Raw genomic sequence first — 17,659 nt, 5'->3', positions numbered from 1 at the left:
GTATTTGTAAAAATGACATTTTTCCTAATTTCATATATAAAATTCATGGAAAATTGTGAGGGTATGGCATAATCAACTCGTTCAGTTGATTCTTCATAACGACTGGTCAAGAAAAATATGAAATTTCAAAATGTCATATTTTCGATATATCTTATCCGATTTTTGTTAATTTTGTATCTTTCTGTAGGGAATATTTTTCTCTTTTTTTTAAAGCTTATCCATTTTTAGTGGCGTGGATTTTCTCTTTAAAGCCGTCGTTCTGTGGTTTTGCATGCTTGGTATATACCCGCATCCATAACTTCCTTAGCAGCCGCGTGAAACAAAGCATAATGCTATAATACAAATCTAAACTCTATCAACTGATTTTCTTTTCCTGTTTTACAATTCTTGAAACGACCAGGACGCTACTTTGTAACATTCACGATCAGTGATGGTGGAATTCTTGGAAGGTTGAGGGCATCTCTGTGGTCTGCACTAAACGATTAATTAGATTTGAAGTAATAGAGCAAATGGTAGGAAGTTGACTTGTGAGAACAACGAATTTTGACGAAATCACAAACCGTCTTAAAAAGGTTTGACTTAGTATGGCAAATCTAATTAGAGCAAATACATTTTCGAACCTCAACAAGAATGTAATGATTAACCAGTTTAAAGTAAGAAAATGATGCATGAAGGCTCATAGGCATGTTCTCGATTCAGCAATTTGTGACCCGGTCTTGTGTAATTGATCATAGATAATTATTGTACATATCATTTTCTGACAGTTATCACTACGCAAATGTATATATTTTTGTTTTTGTTTCTATTCATGTCTAGTTGCCATGCGGGGCTAGTATAAGATAGCAGCAAGGTTGAAACACATGCTGATGTAAACTTTCTGTAGTATCTGATCACGCTAAAGACAAGTACCAGCAAACTGTAATATAACAGCGTATTTACGTGGTCATATAGTGAATAATTGAGTTAACAGCTTAATTTCTGATCGTTATGTACGCGGCTTTGCCAGGTTTATCGCGACGATTAATTCTACATGAGCAAATTTTACGCTGGATGGACAGATTTGATTGTAGTTGTAGTGTGTGTGTGTGTGTGCGTGTGTGTGTGTGTGTGTGTGTGTGTGTGTTACGCAGAAACGCAAAAATTAGTCATGAATGGAAAGTCAGGTGAGCTGGTAAATGTGATTCGCACGTCAAACATTGATCGGATCTGTAGCGTCATTTCTTTATCGCGTCTGAAAGAAAGCAACTCCCCATCTTCCTGCCCGTATATTAATCCCGAGAATATTCTTTCAAGTACAGCCCTCCATAACCAGTCACCTCCACCCCTAGACTGACCTTCTGCCGCTAAGGGCCACCGTCAAACAACAAAAGCAACACCAACAACAAGCGGAATCAGTTACAGTGATGCGCTATACTAGATTTCCTACCCTTTCATTTTGTCGAGGACTTTTCTCAAGGCGTGTAGGAGTGGAGTTTTTTCCTCTTTCTAAACCGAAAACTCCCAGGCTCGCTCTCTTCCTTTCTCATTTTATCACCGAGTCTCTTTCTCACTGAGGGATATAATTTACATCTCGAAGCTATAAGACGGGTGACGCGGATATCTTGCAAGAGGAAATAAAAAACGAAATCGTTCATGTATGCAGATACCAGTGTCTCCGCGAGCATACAAAGATGTGGCGTCTGTTAGCTCACTCGTCAAACGCAAACTTGACTTCCAATAGAAAATTGCTTTCCCTCAAACATTAGAGTATACAAACAAAAAAAAAAACAAAAAAAAAACAACAACAACAACACACGCGACAAAAATGAAAAAAGCAGGAAAATCAGCCAATGTTGATCCTCGCAAAATTTTTTCCCTCGGGGCGACTGCTGGGTATCTATTCCTGCGGATGTTTGAAAGTAAACGTGTATCCTTGGATTTGTTTTCCGCATCCCTCCATGAATAATGCACCGATTTTGGGGGCGTCAAATTTTACGCTTCATATTGCAGAAACACGTGGTACGACGTGGGATTCTTTAATATGTATGTACATGCACATAATAGTTGTCGAGACGCTTTTCTACGCGGCTCACAGTTGGCGGGGTCCAGTATAGTCGATCCTTTGTTTATCAGCCGCAAGATCAGAGACGATAATCATGAAAAAATGTGTCCGTATGTAGATAGATAGATAGATAGATAGATAGATAGATAGATAGATAGATAGATTGATTGATTGATTGACAGAAAGTAGATAGTTAGATAGATAGATAGATAGATAGATAGATAGATAGATAGATAGAGATGGATAGATAGATAAATAGATAGATAGATAGATAGATAGATAGATAGATAGATAGATAGATAGATAGATAGATAGAGATGGATAGATAGATAAATAGATAGATAGATAGATAGATAGATAGTTAGATAGATAGATAGATAGATAGATAGATAGATAGAGATGGATAGATAGATAAATAGATAGATAGATAGATAGATAGATAGATAGATAGAGATGGATAGATAGATAAATAGATAGATAGATAGATAGATAGATAGATAGATAGAGATGGATAGATAGATAAATAGATAGATAGATAGATAGATAGATAGATAGATAGATAGATAGATAGAGATGGATAGATAGATAAATAGATAGATAGATAGATAGATAGATAGAGATGGATAGATAGATAAATAGATAGATAGATAGATAGATAGATAGATAGATAGATAGATAGATAGATAGATAGATAGATAGAGATGGATAGATAGATAAATAAATAGATAGATAGATAGATAGATAGATAGATAGATAGATGCTGCTCGAGTGACGAGGAATCTTTGTAAGCGTATTACAGGTGGTTATCTCCTTTTGTTCTGTAATGTATTCTCGTTGCTTGTTTTTTTTTTTTCTTGCTTGAATTCTTTTTTTCTTTTTGTTCTCTTTTCCTCTACGTCCCGCTCCTTCCTTTCAACATGTACAAGTACAATGTCATTATTATTTTGTTTTTTTGATAAGACATAAGCAATGTCATCTAGGGACCTATACAATACAAGCCCTGTTTTTTAATGGGTTCCTCACATTTCGTGTTTCGTAAAATTGTCTTTTTTTCTTGATTACGACGTTATGTCTTGTGTCATTCTATAGATGATTGTATCATTATATTTGTGTTTGAGATGTGGAACAGTGAAATCAAATTAAATCAAATCGAATCAAATTAAATAGAACAATTGATAGGTAAATAAATAAGGGAAATGAATAAATAGATTCATAAAGAAATACATAAGTAATTAATTAATTACATATAGACGTATATAATGTGTATTTATGTATACGTATGTACGTTAACATATAATATATATATTTATATTTCTGTACATACATTCCTATTGCAAACATGATAATATAAATCAAAGAATATATCTATTCTCTCGCTCTCTTTATCATTCATTCTTTCCCTCGTACTATTAAGTTAGACACACTTATGTATAGCCTAGATGGGAATTACAGTACAATAATATTGTATGTTTGACATATTATTATAGGCTATTATTATGGGATGGGATGTAGGCAGCATTATGCTGTGTAATTTCGATTCGATAAACCCGATATTTCGACAACTATTCTGACAGTACCATTTCTATTGGTAAATCTTATCTTAACGTGCCGTACGTTCGTCGTATACAGCAGAAACCGAAAAGTCGACATAATTTCAGTCATTCCGTGAAATATTGTGTGTGTGTGTGTTTTGTGTGTGTTTGTGTGTGTGTGTGTGTGTGTGTGTGTGTGTGTGGTGAGGGTGTGTGTATGTGTGTGTGCGTGGGGGTGAGGTACATTACCTTCACATTCAATGAGGCACTGGAATAAATTTTGTCTCAATGAATTTTTGAAATCCCAAATTCATTGAAACTAATTCAAGTGTTGTTTGCCGAAAAGGCGAAAATGCACAACCGCAGCGATAAATAGGGCTTTTCACCTCGCGGAAATGTTGGAAACATGTTTCAATATTTATGGAAGCCACCGACATTTTGGGTGAACAATGAACAACACGCTCCAGGCCATCTGAAAATGACACGTTTTTACCTGTTTGTGTTTTAAACGCATTTCCAGTGCAAACTGCTCACGGAAGAAGCACTGTAGAAGCGCGGTGCAAGATCACTTACTAAGAACAGTGAATATCAAATGATATGGATGAATATCGAGCATTGAGGATTGAAATGAACGCATGTCTTATCATTATGGCATATATTGCTTTAGGCATTACAAACGGTGAATCATCCACATTTGCGCTCTACTCTACTAAACTCCAGTTACGTCACAAGTTGTAATAAAAAAAAAAACCACCACATATTTGAATGATACAACATACATCTCAATATGAAGATGCTATATATGTAATGTATTGCATATTTTTATATACTATATAGATAGTCAGATAGATAAATAAATAGAAAAATAGAAAGATAGATAGGTAGATAGATAGATAGATAGATAGATAGATAGATAGATAGATAGATAGAAATAATCACCACGTGTTTTTTGTTGTGCATTATTGAATTATCAACTTGGGATTTGAGATGGACATTTCGAAATATCGCTATCACATCATTGTAGATGTTGTTCTTTGCTCTTATGTAAATCAAATCCAAAAGGAAGAAAATGGGAAAAATTGTGTGAAATTCCGAGTTCACACCGCGCTTTATTGTATGGTGGTTACCACTGGTTACGGGACTGCCGTATATAGACACTCAAGGCGATAATTGTCTATCATGATGTACAGTCGAGATTCGTCACTTTTCGCACTGTTATGACGAAATCTTGTCCATCACAAAAGATTTGTGCATACTACTAGAATGTAACCTGGCGGGTTTATACATTTCTTACACCACATTACTATGATACATTGGGTATTTTTGTGTTGTTGTTGTTTTTTTTTATAAGCGGGTTTATACATTTCTTACACCACATTACTATGATACATTGGGTATTTTTTTCCTTCATTAAGATCAAGGAAACAATGTTCCTCCAACGCGTTGAAATGTCATAGAGGAAATTGTCTGCGTATATATAGTACTCTTTTCTATACCTCCTGTAACAGAAATGAAACGCAATTTGGCATTTAAATGTGACTGGCAAATCCCACTTTAACGAGCCACAAATCAAATCCACTCTGCTGTCTATGAATTTTTATCTAATTTAGATGAGACACGCTTTGATGGTGTGACCAGTGGCGAGTTTGCAAGTGCCTATCATACGTCTTTAGATACCGTATAAAACAGTGATCTATTGTCGTTTGTCTTTGACAAGAAAATCGCACAGAATGCTTAAAAAAACAACAACACAAAAACTCAGGGAATTACCACAAAATATATCTTTGTGTCGCCACCGACTCATTGCTTGAAGTTTTCCATGCAGAAAGAAGGTTAGATGCGGTGAGGTTCTATCTGTCTATGAAAGCAATATCATGAATATCTTTATTTAAATGAAAACAACTGGACGCAAGAATTCATCAATATGAATACAATATCTTATAGTTCGTATTACAGCTTACTCAATAAATTAATGTAAAACAAGGGCGGGAAATTAGTGGCGAGAATCATCTTTGAAAATACAGAATAGCTTGTCTGGCTGATCTACATTTCTGTTCTCCATCCATGCCATCGTTTGCTACTTAACAACGTCGCTTCATGCACTGTGGAGTTAGTACGGTGTGTAAGTAGTTTACTGCATGTCCTATACATGATTGCTAATTGTGTATCGTTGCTCGGGTCAGTAATGGAGTGTGTGCGTATTTAAGGGACTGAGCACTAGCTTTGGAATCGTGTTTATCTCTAGAAACCCAATAAAATGTCTCCTTGGTTGCAACACGAACCAACACTCATATAGCTCTCGAGTTTTGTTTTACTTTTCTTTCTCTCTTTCTGTTCGCGCTGTCTCTCCCTTCTTGTGCTAACTAGCAGAACAAACAGGGTCATTAGAAGCTCATTAGCATGCCATCACATAATGACCATTTCACATTGATCGTTTGAGCTGTGCTCGACGGAAACCACGAAGCCCACGTAGTGCATGACATTGTATTCCCTTAAATTAAAACCTGAACACTTTCTTGCCACCTGCCTACCAATGCTCAAAAAACCGAGAAATAAAGGGAAAAAGAAAGCCGATGATAAATCAAATAGAATGCGTCACCGCATTCTGTGACGATATGATTATCTTTAAGCCTTCCACACTCTTCTTTTCGGTACGTCAGAAATGCGAATCTGTTACTCCCTGTACAGACGTGTTTTTGATCAGAAGAAAGGGATCTTGCGCCTTTTAACGTACAAATGCAGAACAACGGAACCTGGGGAGTTGCGCCATCACATCCGAAAGAAAAGTACAAAATGCTGGAAGTCTATACAAGCAGTCATGCTTTTACAATCATAGGTGTCGAGTTGTTGTTGTTTTTTTCCAAGCATTGCGTGCTAGTGGTATTGCCGTGTGCGTATAACGGCTTTACCGAGGATCATGATGGGAAAATTTGACTGAAAGCAATGGGATTCACATGCAAAATTAACTTTGCGAAAATAAGTCACTCAAGATGTACATAACACCGTCGCTCTTGTGTGATTGTTTGTTTTTGTATATCAGGTACGAGATTCTATAGGAGAGAGAAAATTAAAACGCGAAACCATTAGAGCGCCGTTCTTGATGTTTTGCAACCCCGAGGTGGTTCATTAGCAAACAGGCTCGATTTATTCACGCACAAATTGTGTATACGGTTTTGTTAATTCCCTCAGAACTCGTGGCTTGCATTGAACATTCAGCGTTCAGTATTCACTTGCTATATTTTTACTGTTTGTAGCAACGAAGGAGGGAAGATGTAGCATCAAATTTTCACGTACACGAGGTTGACTGAATTTTCCCTTCCTCCTGTCCAACCATTCCGATTGTTATTAGTTCGTGTTCATTTTTAAGGCTGCGGGGATATTAAAGAGAAGGGAAATGCATATCATTATTATTGATGAAGTCTTGACAAAACTTATTCCTTGTTCAGTTTTTGTTCAACTCGACTCATTTATACTTTTCAGCAGCAGGTCTATCGCGATCTTTCACTGTACGGATATGTTTTCCTCTACAAGGATATGTAGTTGCTATTGAAAGTATCGAATGACATGAAAACGATAGAATTTCTCCTCTCATGTGCGGGTAGCACTTCTCTTCGTCCTTTTCAATAGTATTCGAGAGCTGAACAGAAACCAAACTATCGTATACTCTGATAATTTGACACGACGCTCCACACGTTGAAAACGCCATGTTGTTGTTGTTGATGATGATGATGATGATGATGTTGTTGTTGTTGTTGTTGTTGTTGTTGTTGTTGTTGTTGTTGTTGTTGTTGTTGTTGTTGTTGTTGTTGTTGTTGTTGTTGTTGTTGTTGTTGTTGTTGTTGTTGATGATGATGATGATGATGATGATGATGATGATGAAGCATTTATTTTTACCTCCATTTATCTGTAGGAACATTCAAAGGCGCCATGTTGCATACTAGTATATCACAGGATGCTGTTGTTTTTTTTTTTCTTCTTATAGGTGACTCTCTTCCATTATCACCATGAATTGATCTCACCTCCCTGGTTGGAGTAAAGCCAAACAGACAGAAAATAAACAAAAACAAGTTACAAAAGTTTGTTAAAAAGAGGAGGATAACCTACCAGAGAGTTAATTGTGGGATTTTAAAATTCATTGTTTTAATTCCGTTTCGCGGAAATATGAATAACAATCACGGTGCAAGTTGGACTATAGGCGATAATATAATCGCCTTCCGTCTCTCTCATTATATCGAGTTGTACACGAAGGGAGTATAAGATAATGTCCTATTGTCTGTAGTTAAACAACTGTGATGTAAAACACCCACTCCCATTTGGAGAGTCACCATTGATAAATCGTTAGTACACTGTAACTCGTTTATGAAGGCATATGAAGACAATACATTTACTATACTTCATCTAATTTGCTTAAAATGTGACTATGACTATTTTTCGTGGAATTTTGCACTTCCGTATCTTTTCTATCAAATGGCAGAGTTTGATATAAAAAAGTAACGTTTTTCTTTTTCAAAAATCTGGATAACAAGAAGTTGAATTCATTTATTCATGTGTTTAATGTTTTGAGTTTTGTTTAGTCTTTCTAAACATGTCTAAATTCTCTCTTTGTTTTTGTTCTCATCCCCTCCTCCACATTCCTTTTCCAGAGGGAAAGTTGGAGGTTAGCCAAGGAGACAAATTTCTCGCCTCCATGGGCCCCGGCAAGGTCTTTGGCGAGCTTGCCATCCTCTACAATTGTACCAGAACAGCCACTGTGACAGGTGCGTCGTATTTTGTTTGTCCGGATTTTTGTTTGTTTGTTTGTTTGTTTGTTTGTTTGTTTGTTTGTCGTCTGTCGATAAATTCGTTTGTTGCCAAGTTTATTCTAGTGGGTATTTCCGTCTGTTATTTCACCTGTCGGTATTGCACACTACTTCCCAATGTTACTCATTGCATTATTTACTTTAATGTGACAGCATGTGCGCAGATCAAAAGTCCTTGTCCTTGCAGTTGAACCAACATTATTATATGGCATAACTCATTGTCTGTTGGATGCTAAAGCTGGATAACGATCTCTTGTCACAAACATGTTGCCATAGCAATAATTGAAAGGCTGAAGGCAACTGTAGAACGCAGTAGGCAGGTAGCGTTCAGTGACTCACACACAATCATGGCAATGCATGGCAGACAGATAACTTCAGATAAAAGGTTGACCCCAATTATTTAGCAGCCCTTATATCACTGTATATACTTTCAATAATCACATATCTTTTCACCCAATAGATACAGAAGTGTACATCACAGCTAATGAAGGATTTGTAAGATCAGGTATTCAAACCTTATCTTAATAGAATGCTATAGTCCTCGTCATTTTGTTGTACGGGAGAAAGATAATGATTCGATATAAGCTCTTATAAATCATCAAGAAACATGGCTAGGCATATTTTTTTTTATGAGACAGTTGATTTTCGTACAATGCATGTTTCCAAAAAAAAAAAAACAACAACAACAGCAGACAGGATAAATTGTTATGCTTTTTAAACCATAAACACATCCATGTGCATTTTTGTGACATTGATTAAAAGGTAAGGAGAGAAAAATGTACGAAGGACATTAATGGCGTAACAAGTCATCTTTGGTTTTGCATTGTGTGATGTTTATTTTTGTTTGTTGTTTTTGGTTGATTTTTTTTATAACTTCTTTATGTTTTTTTTTTTCTCTCTCTCTCTTCAGCCGTGACTGACGCCAAGATCTGGGCCATAGACCGGACCGTGTTCCAGATGATTATGATGAAAACGGGAATGCAACGACACGAAGAGTATTACAACTTCCTAAAGAGGTGACTTTGATATAACTCGCTTGCTTGGGAGCTTTTGGTATGGTGATAAATGCTGGCAAAATGCATAAACACGATCGTTCAAGTGGTTGGCCCCATGAACATTTGAAGAAGAAGAAAATAAAACAGAGTACTTGATATCCTAATCTGTCACCTCCTTGTGTTTCCTCGCCAAGTTCAGGTGGCTCTCGTAAAACGAATTTTTGTAAGTTCTGTTTTCAAAGAGTCTCTATACAGAAAAGGGCAGTAAGCACCTAAAAGAAATAAAAAAATCAGCTGTCACCCATAAAAAAAAAAAGGAACGCAGCGTCGTGATGAAACCCCGGGGGTACGTGCAGACTCGAGGCGTGCACTTAATATTGTCGAGTGAGATTGCCATGGCAACGCTTTTAACTATTACGCTGCTGTTGTGTATTACGGGGTTGTTGGTGTCAGTATATAGCTTTGCTAATGAGTGCCTGTCGGCAATGCAGGATTTTCCGTCTTTGGGAGGAAAGGATTAACGGTATGAATGTTATGAATTAAAAACACGAAATATTAATTAGATTATACCTATATAGAGGAATACCTAATTGGCAATGTCTTCATTTTTTTTTTACTGAAAGTACATGTATTTCGTTTGTGCCTAAATAGGTTATCATTAGTGTTCTTACCATATTTTTGTAGCATTTCAAACTTATCTTAATTTTCTCGAGTCATACAAGTGTCCTACGTGTTACAGCATTGGTATCATCATCATCATTATCATCATCAATATCTCCCTTGTTTTCTTTTTTTTTCTTCCGTAGTGTGCCTTTGCTCAAAGATTTGTCTTCCGATAACCTCTTCAAGTTAGCGAATAGTCTGGAGGTTGACTACTTCCACGAAGGCGAGTATATCATCGTAGAGGGCTCCAGAGGGGATACCTTCTACATCATATGCCGAGGACAGGTACGTCCACACGCAAATATGCACACACACACACACACACACACACACACACACACATCCACACACATCATATACATATATGTATTTGTATTGACGTACATGTTCCTATGTGTGTTCATTAACCTTATAAAAAGCTGTTGACTGTACATGTCGCCATGCGTAGGGACCTTCAAAGACGCCACTGATTTAGCGCCTTTCTTCCGTTCTCCGTGACATAATGAAGTGACAAACACAGTGTTATGGAACGTTGAAGGGTGTCCGTGTGTTTTCAAGCTGTCGACAGATACCAGAATAGAATAACGACGCGTGAAAGTATTGTTCAAGTAAGATAAACGCCTTGATCATTATTGTGTGTTCATTAGCCTTGTGCTTAGCTGTGACTCTGAACCTGTTAGTTGTTTGTAAACGCCTTCACGCTATGGCCAATTTTTCATAACATCATACGATAGACCACACACAGAGATTATATGAATGTCTGTACCGTAATTGAAGATGGGCATCTTTTTGTCAACCTTTATGCCAGCGGCTCGTGTATTAAAAAAATATTTACAAGTCAGCGGGAAGAAGTCAGTGACGTGTAGACATTAAATTTGAAGCATGCTTCATGAGAAGCTTCAATTGTTTGAAATGAATAGGTGTGAAATGGCGCCTTAATTTGATTTTACAGGTATCTATATGTCGTGTGGGTGTATCGACGTCATTTTCTCTAGGGTCCTTCGTTTGTTTGATTTGAAGACAATGTGCAAAATGTTTTTAAAAAAAACTAACTATAAAATTGTATCGAATTCTAAGCGTCTCTTCAGCTTCTTTTGTTCAACATGGGAATACAATGGACATTATTCAATATATTTCTCAAAGGCATATTGTCAGAAAATACATGATTATGTAAGTGATATTATCAGAGGAAATTCTAGTTGAAGAAGACTGACGGAGACGTTTGGACAGAAATGAAAGGAATCGTTTGATCAAACTACAAAGCATACACACACACACACACACACACACACACACACACACACTCACACTAGATAACTAGCGATGACCAAATGCAAATGATATTAAATTCTGAAAAGAACCTACTGAGGAGGGACACTTTTCCCTACGAAGAGTTGAAATGTGGGGGACATTTCTCTCATTGCATTTATTGTTACACTTATTATTACGGCCGTGTTATTCTGAACTTTATTCGACAGATCAAAGGGCTTATTATGAAGATACATGTATGTAAATCTAAGTTATAACAAGCCATTAGAATCCGAGAGACTTACTGGACCATTTCATTTCATTATACATGCGCCATTTTTTTTTTTTTTTTACCCAAACTAATTTTGCCTTTATTTCCTTTTTGCATAGAGTGCGACACGTTGAGCCACGAGCGTGGGCGATATAATTATGCAGACATCATGGGCATAGAGATACAAAACTGAAGAGATGATCTTATAACTCTATGATCTATAGGGTAGCAGGAGCAAACAATCACATATCAACTCTGAAAGGCAAAGGCACCACTAGATTAATAGATTCTCCACTGCAGAATAAGCTTTAGAAATGAGGATAATTACAAATGATGACGAACGAAACACTAACGCACTAAAATATTCATCTCCCTTCTCTACGGCTAGGTCCGGGTAACCCAATCCGTTCAGGGCCACAAAGAACCGCAGGAGGTGCGGATGCTGGACAAGGGCGACTTCTTCGGCGAGAAAGCCCTGCTCAGGTGAGACCATTAGGGACCATTAAGTAATTACCGGCCCCTTGGCAGACGGTACAAAATCTGCAACTCGCTTCGCCCCCGCTCTTTTTCCCCCCGTCAGAAAATTTTCCTAAAATTGCCCTGGTTGTTTGTGACGCTTCCATCACTCATTATTTCTGTTTTTAGAGATTCAACCTTCAAATACTTCGGTTGTCGCCGTCCGGGAGAAATTTGCAAGAGTAATCAGGATATTAGCAGTGGTAGAAGAAGAGCGATGTCGAAAGTTTTTAGATAGTTTGCCCGAGGTAACGATACATTCAAATGAAAGGAAAATTTGCAAAACGACGGACACGTCAAGGAAATTGCAGCGTTATGAAATGGATTGTGTAAGACTCCTTAAGACTTATTCAATGAAGTCGCTAAAGGTTGTGTCAAAATGTTTTGCATCGTCCAGTCGTGTACCTATGTTGTATAGGGTCTATTGACATATCAAGCGTTACCTGCCTTAGACTTCATGCCCAGAATTTGTAAGCGAAAGTATGGATTTTGACAAAATATTGTCCACTTGATAAGTTTAGACCTTTCCCACTGTATCATTATTTTTTGCACTATTCCTCTCTTTGTAAGAAAGACGTTAGTTATGGTTAGAATCAGTCTTGATCATTCAATAATAAGCCCGATAAAACGATCCCCTGACCATAACAAACTTGTATTATTAATGAGCTTCGCAAAATTATTTTGGACTGCATTAATAATTCTGTGACAAGCAACGCATGAAAAAGGCTTGAAACAAATTAATGACTTATAGAGTTTGTGAGTGAGGAATGGAGCTCATTTTTTTTTATCTGCATCCCCTGCACTGGTAAGGAAAAGGAGGTCCGTTACGTGCAGAGATCGGAACGCAACGGCAGGCCTGGCATGTTGCGTGTCGTGTTTTGCTTCACGTACTCTTCGGCTCGGCATGCGAGTCCACGTGCCTGCCGTCGAAAAAACAAAACAAACAAACAAACAAAAGCAAAAGCGTGACGATGTGCTTGCAAAAAGTCGTGTACCGAGTACACTGGAAGCACGTCCGATGGTTACCGGGGTGTAGCCTTAGTAGTGGCAGGTGGTCACACTTGCCGAAACGTGCATGAAACAAGACTACTTGCATTAGCTACAGAAAGCCTCGAGTTAACACAAACACATCGCCAAATTTCTGGAGTCACTTCGCCAAATGCGGTCAGGACAGTATAAAAGAACAGTATAAAACTCGTATTTTGTGCAATACAGAGGAGTGAACATTTGCCATTAATACCGATTGAAGAACATGTCATCTCGCTGCAGGTCGTAGGAAATTATTGTGATTGAACGACACCTAAATGAAAATGAATATAGATTGTCCCCGAGATACCATTCTGCAGTTGGGCTTTCAATCTGCACAAAAACATACAAATAAACAAACAACTCTCGACAACAGCAACCTTGAATTCATTAGAAGAACGGGTGTTAGTTTTTGTGGTTTGTTTGGGTTTTTTTTTTTTTTTGAGAGAGAGAGAGAAGGATAGAGACTAGCTTTTATATGTTTTTAAATTCATATAAAAGACTTATAATTCATGCGTATGCTCACACAAATTTTGTTCTGTTATTAGATGCGGTTATCACGCTGTCGTTTGTATAGTTTGATTTTGTATGATTTTTTTTTTCCTGTTTCCCCCCATCAGCGAGGATGTACGGACGGCGAATGTGCTGGCTGACAAGGGAGGCTGCGAGTGCTTGGTGGTGGACAGAACGTAAGTAGAGTGACCTTCGTTTTAATACGCTCAAATGCAAATTTATCTCACCGTGGATGTGCCTCTTTTTTTTTTCCTATACTCAATGCCATCCAAAAACTGGTTACCAGAACGAAAAATAAGAAGGCTAATAGTCCTTAAAGTACAACAGTCGCAGTAGAAGTAAGACGAGTAGACAAACAAAATTTCAAATGCGTAAGTTTTTCACTTTATACCCTCAGTGTGTGTCAGATGTTTTTCCAGGGCCCTCTTGCAGAAAAGTTGAGATCAAACATAAGTAATAAAATCAAACGGAAGTCTCTAAATACTCTATTCTCATTGACTGATACACTGTAAAAACATTGGTGTTAGATTTAACACCATGGGTGTTAAATCTAACACTGATCAAACTTCAATAGAGGACCACACCCACAGGTGTAGAAAATGTATCTTGACGGTGTTAAAAAGTGTTCGCCTGGCACTTCGTGGTGTTAATTTGACACTGCTGTGGCTGGTGATATTTTTGACACTGCGCTAGAGTTAATTCAATAATGACACCGCATGGTGTTGATTTGATATTGGTGGTGTTAATTTCAATGGTATAACACCCGTCCAGCTTCAATAGGGGACCACACCAACTGGTGTTCCTGTGGTGTAAATGTAATTACAGATTTTTTCAAAAATCAAGTACTTTATCTGAAAATTCTTTATCGTCTTGTTGAAGTTCAAAATTAACAAGAAGTGCAGTAACTAAGAAACTATTCAAAAAAACAATTTTAAATTTTGAAATGACACCCGGAGGTGTTAATCTAACACCATGAATGAGCACCGGAAATTTATCACCAGCTTGGTGTTTCATATTTAACACCGGACTTTTTGCAGTGTAGCAGATTTATGTTTGATTTTCTAACTTATGTTTGATTGTAACTTTTTATCCAGCATGGCCCAGTTTACGTTAGTTTCGATAGTGAAGTTTACTTTGGTAGATTAAGTTGAAATCAAACACTCATAGACGGTCGGAAGTGCGAAGTTATGATTCTTACATTTTTTTAAAGTTTTTATGCGAAAAAAAAAATGTTTTCTATATCATTATTTCGAAAGGGGGGGGGGAATTGGAGAAGAGTTTGTTTATGGGGCAGTGGAGGACTTACAAGATGACGACGTCATCAGCTCACATGATTCCATTTAAAGTGACGTCAAAGCCTTGACATTAGAGGCTTCTTTGATGTAACGTGACAAGCATTTCGTGAACAACTAAGTGTTTATTATATACACTTGTATCAAAAGTACAAAAGTAGGCCTATATAGACCATTGAACCCTGAACGATATAGTGAAAAACAGTGTGAAAAACAGTTATGATTATGATAAGCCCTGGTGATTCGAACAATGTTTACAAAACTCGATTTGACGGTATAAAACACTGGTAATCGGAAATCGCATTTCTCCACTACGATAAGTGCAGAAGTATACAAACAAACAAACAAAACCCTTGAAAAAAAAAAAAAAAAAAAAGGTCGGAAAGTCCAGAGTTACAACGCCACCCTGGGCAGTACTTTTTCCTCCAGATCGTGACTAAACAAGATAAATGCTACCCTCGCTCCAACGTTCCCGGATGTACCCCTACAAATCAACGTCGATGTCTGCCGACACGTGCCCAAATACACAACATGATCCTCCCCCGAGTTTTATGCCGGTAATGCCCTGATATCCTGGGGATTGTATACTGATCGCGCGAGATCCAACCGTCGAGATCCATCAAGGACCATACGCCACAAAATACTGCAACCCTCACTACGAGCGCGTAAAAAAACAATGATAACTTCGCGCTTCGTCGCCGTTGTCTGCTTCTTCCAACAATAGCCGCAGAAAAAAGCATGAACAATGGCAGAGAGGGAAAAAACGACAACAGCAATGCATGAACGTGTTAACAACAAAAAGCCATGCGTGATCGAGACAAAAATGGGAGGGCTATTGAATTTCAGTATAGGATTTTGTCCCGTATAGCCTCCACAGCTATGCTCTCATCGCAAAAGATTGCACGTCCTCGCCATATCAAGCGATGAGCACCGGTCTGCGTACTTCCCCGCGAGATTACGACAAGGTTTTACGGAATAAGGTCATCAATCCCCGGCTTCTGGAAATGTGAATTAGCAAGTCAAATTAAGTCCGTAGAGCTTTTTCAGTTTTTCTCTCGCTTCCTTTTTTTTTTCTTTTCTTTTCCCCCGCTCTTCTTGTCTCTTTCTCCTACCCCCTGCCGTTCTCTTATTTTCTTCATAACGACTTTTCTTCTTACCCTCTCGAATATTGGAGGGGTTGTTTTCCTGCCATCAAAATGGACTTTTCATGACCTTCAGCTTAAAAGAAAAAAAAAAACTGTTTACCGTCAAATTTCCATTATTCGCAGAATTATTGCGCTATCCGAGTTATGAGTTATTTATCACGGTCATAAAGTTTTCTTGTGAAGAAATCGAAGCGTCTGCGACGGGCGCCAAAAGTGATCTTATAGTGGTTTATCATGACGGTCGGTGTGTCTTGCTACCTGCATCAGTTCGTTTCTCTTGAAAAACTCGAATCGTGTTACTGAATGAATAATATCTTGCTCAGCACAGAAGAACGAGGTTATCTTTCTTTATAAAATGGAGATAAAGATAGAACCTTACCAAATGATTTACTGAGAGCTATCACTTGACCAGTTTTCTATTTGCCTAAAGTCTTCCCAACTTTGTTTTTCACCGGACGTTGGTATACCAATGACCGTCATGACATTTCGTCTGCGCTCAGCTGCATCGCCTATTAATTACAAATGAAGTGTTTGTTTGCAAAAACCGATAAGTCCATATTTGTCAAATTGAGATATTTGCGATTAAAGGTCAAGAAGAATAGAGAGAATAATAAGAAAATTTTTGCTTCTTCTGACCATAACTTCAGAAATATACCTTTATATGTAGTGACCAATATATCATTTAATAGGTATCATTTTGTACTTTGTGACAGACACCGTACTTCAAAATCTTCAAAAATGGACTTACCGGTTTTTGCAAACAAACTCTTCAAATACATTGCATTGGTGAATGTGTGGTTCAGTGAGCTTGGAACCGAATCTTGCGAAAAAGCCTTCCGCTGAATGTAGATCGTGCCACCATTTTATAAAACAAATAACGCACATCATGTGGTCGGATGTTAGTAAAGAATATCCACCCTCTGTAATTTTTGAACAGTCCAAAATACTCTCCGCTTCGCCTCGCGTGTTTTCGACCGTTCCAAAGTTACTGTCAGATTTATGCTTCTTACTAATGACCTGTATAATGTGCATAATGTGTATACTATCGCATTAATGCGAAGGTGATTAGCCTTCTACACCAACCACCAACATGTAAGCTAAAAGCGATAATAATCTCAGTTAGCGCTGTATTCATCTGATATGACACAAAAACATAGCTTTCTGTACGGTCACATCCATGTCCATTTAGTCATAATCGAGCTGACTGAAATTCCACCACCCTCGCTCAGCTACTATCCTGATTTGTGCCCGGTAATTTTTATATCTTCATAGATAAAATAACAGTGTATGGTGCAGAGAGTGAACGAACCAATATGCTTTCTCATCAGGCATGGCACGTGCAGCACGCTGTTCATGCTTTCCGTAGATTAGTTCTGTGTATCCATAACGCAGCGGAATAAGCGACCAGGTATAGACTGATCATGAATGTTTCAGTCGGTACAAAGACAGAGTAGAGTAATTCACGTTCAAACCACGCATCCGGAGAATCTTGGCAGGCAGCCATCCGCATCGTTCACGTTGTGAATCTACTTCTTTCATTCCCGCCCACGGCGCATCCCAACTTCTGGAGAAAAACCGCGCACTAGCTTTCTTCGCTTGGCAATTTTTATTCCTCAAA

General features: G+C 37.8%; 1 protein-coding gene across 1 annotated transcript in view; it reads left to right on the top strand.

Annotated features, from left to right (window-relative positions):
• Positions 1-17,659, top strand: part of LOC140229056 (cGMP-dependent protein kinase 1-like) — a 55,202-nt gene that overhangs the window by 23,282 nt on the left and 14,261 nt on the right. The window contains exons 3-7 of the mRNA XM_072309316.1: positions 8,217-8,330; positions 9,283-9,388; positions 10,174-10,315; positions 11,938-12,032; positions 13,712-13,780. Coding sequence (XP_072165417.1) covers positions 8,217-8,330; positions 9,283-9,388; positions 10,174-10,315; positions 11,938-12,032; positions 13,712-13,780 — 526 coding nt within the window. The remainder of the gene's footprint in view (positions 1-8,216; positions 8,331-9,282; positions 9,389-10,173; positions 10,316-11,937; positions 12,033-13,711; positions 13,781-17,659) is intronic.

The sequence above is a fragment of the Diadema setosum genome, chromosome 5 (genome assembly GCF_964275005.1).
Source record: "Diadema setosum chromosome 5, eeDiaSeto1, whole genome shotgun sequence".
NCBI classification, from domain to species: Eukaryota; Metazoa; Echinodermata; class Echinoidea; order Diadematoida; family Diadematidae; genus Diadema; species Diadema setosum.
The sequence above is the reverse complement of the archived record's forward strand: the minus strand, read 5'-3'. Positions and strand labels throughout refer to the sequence as shown.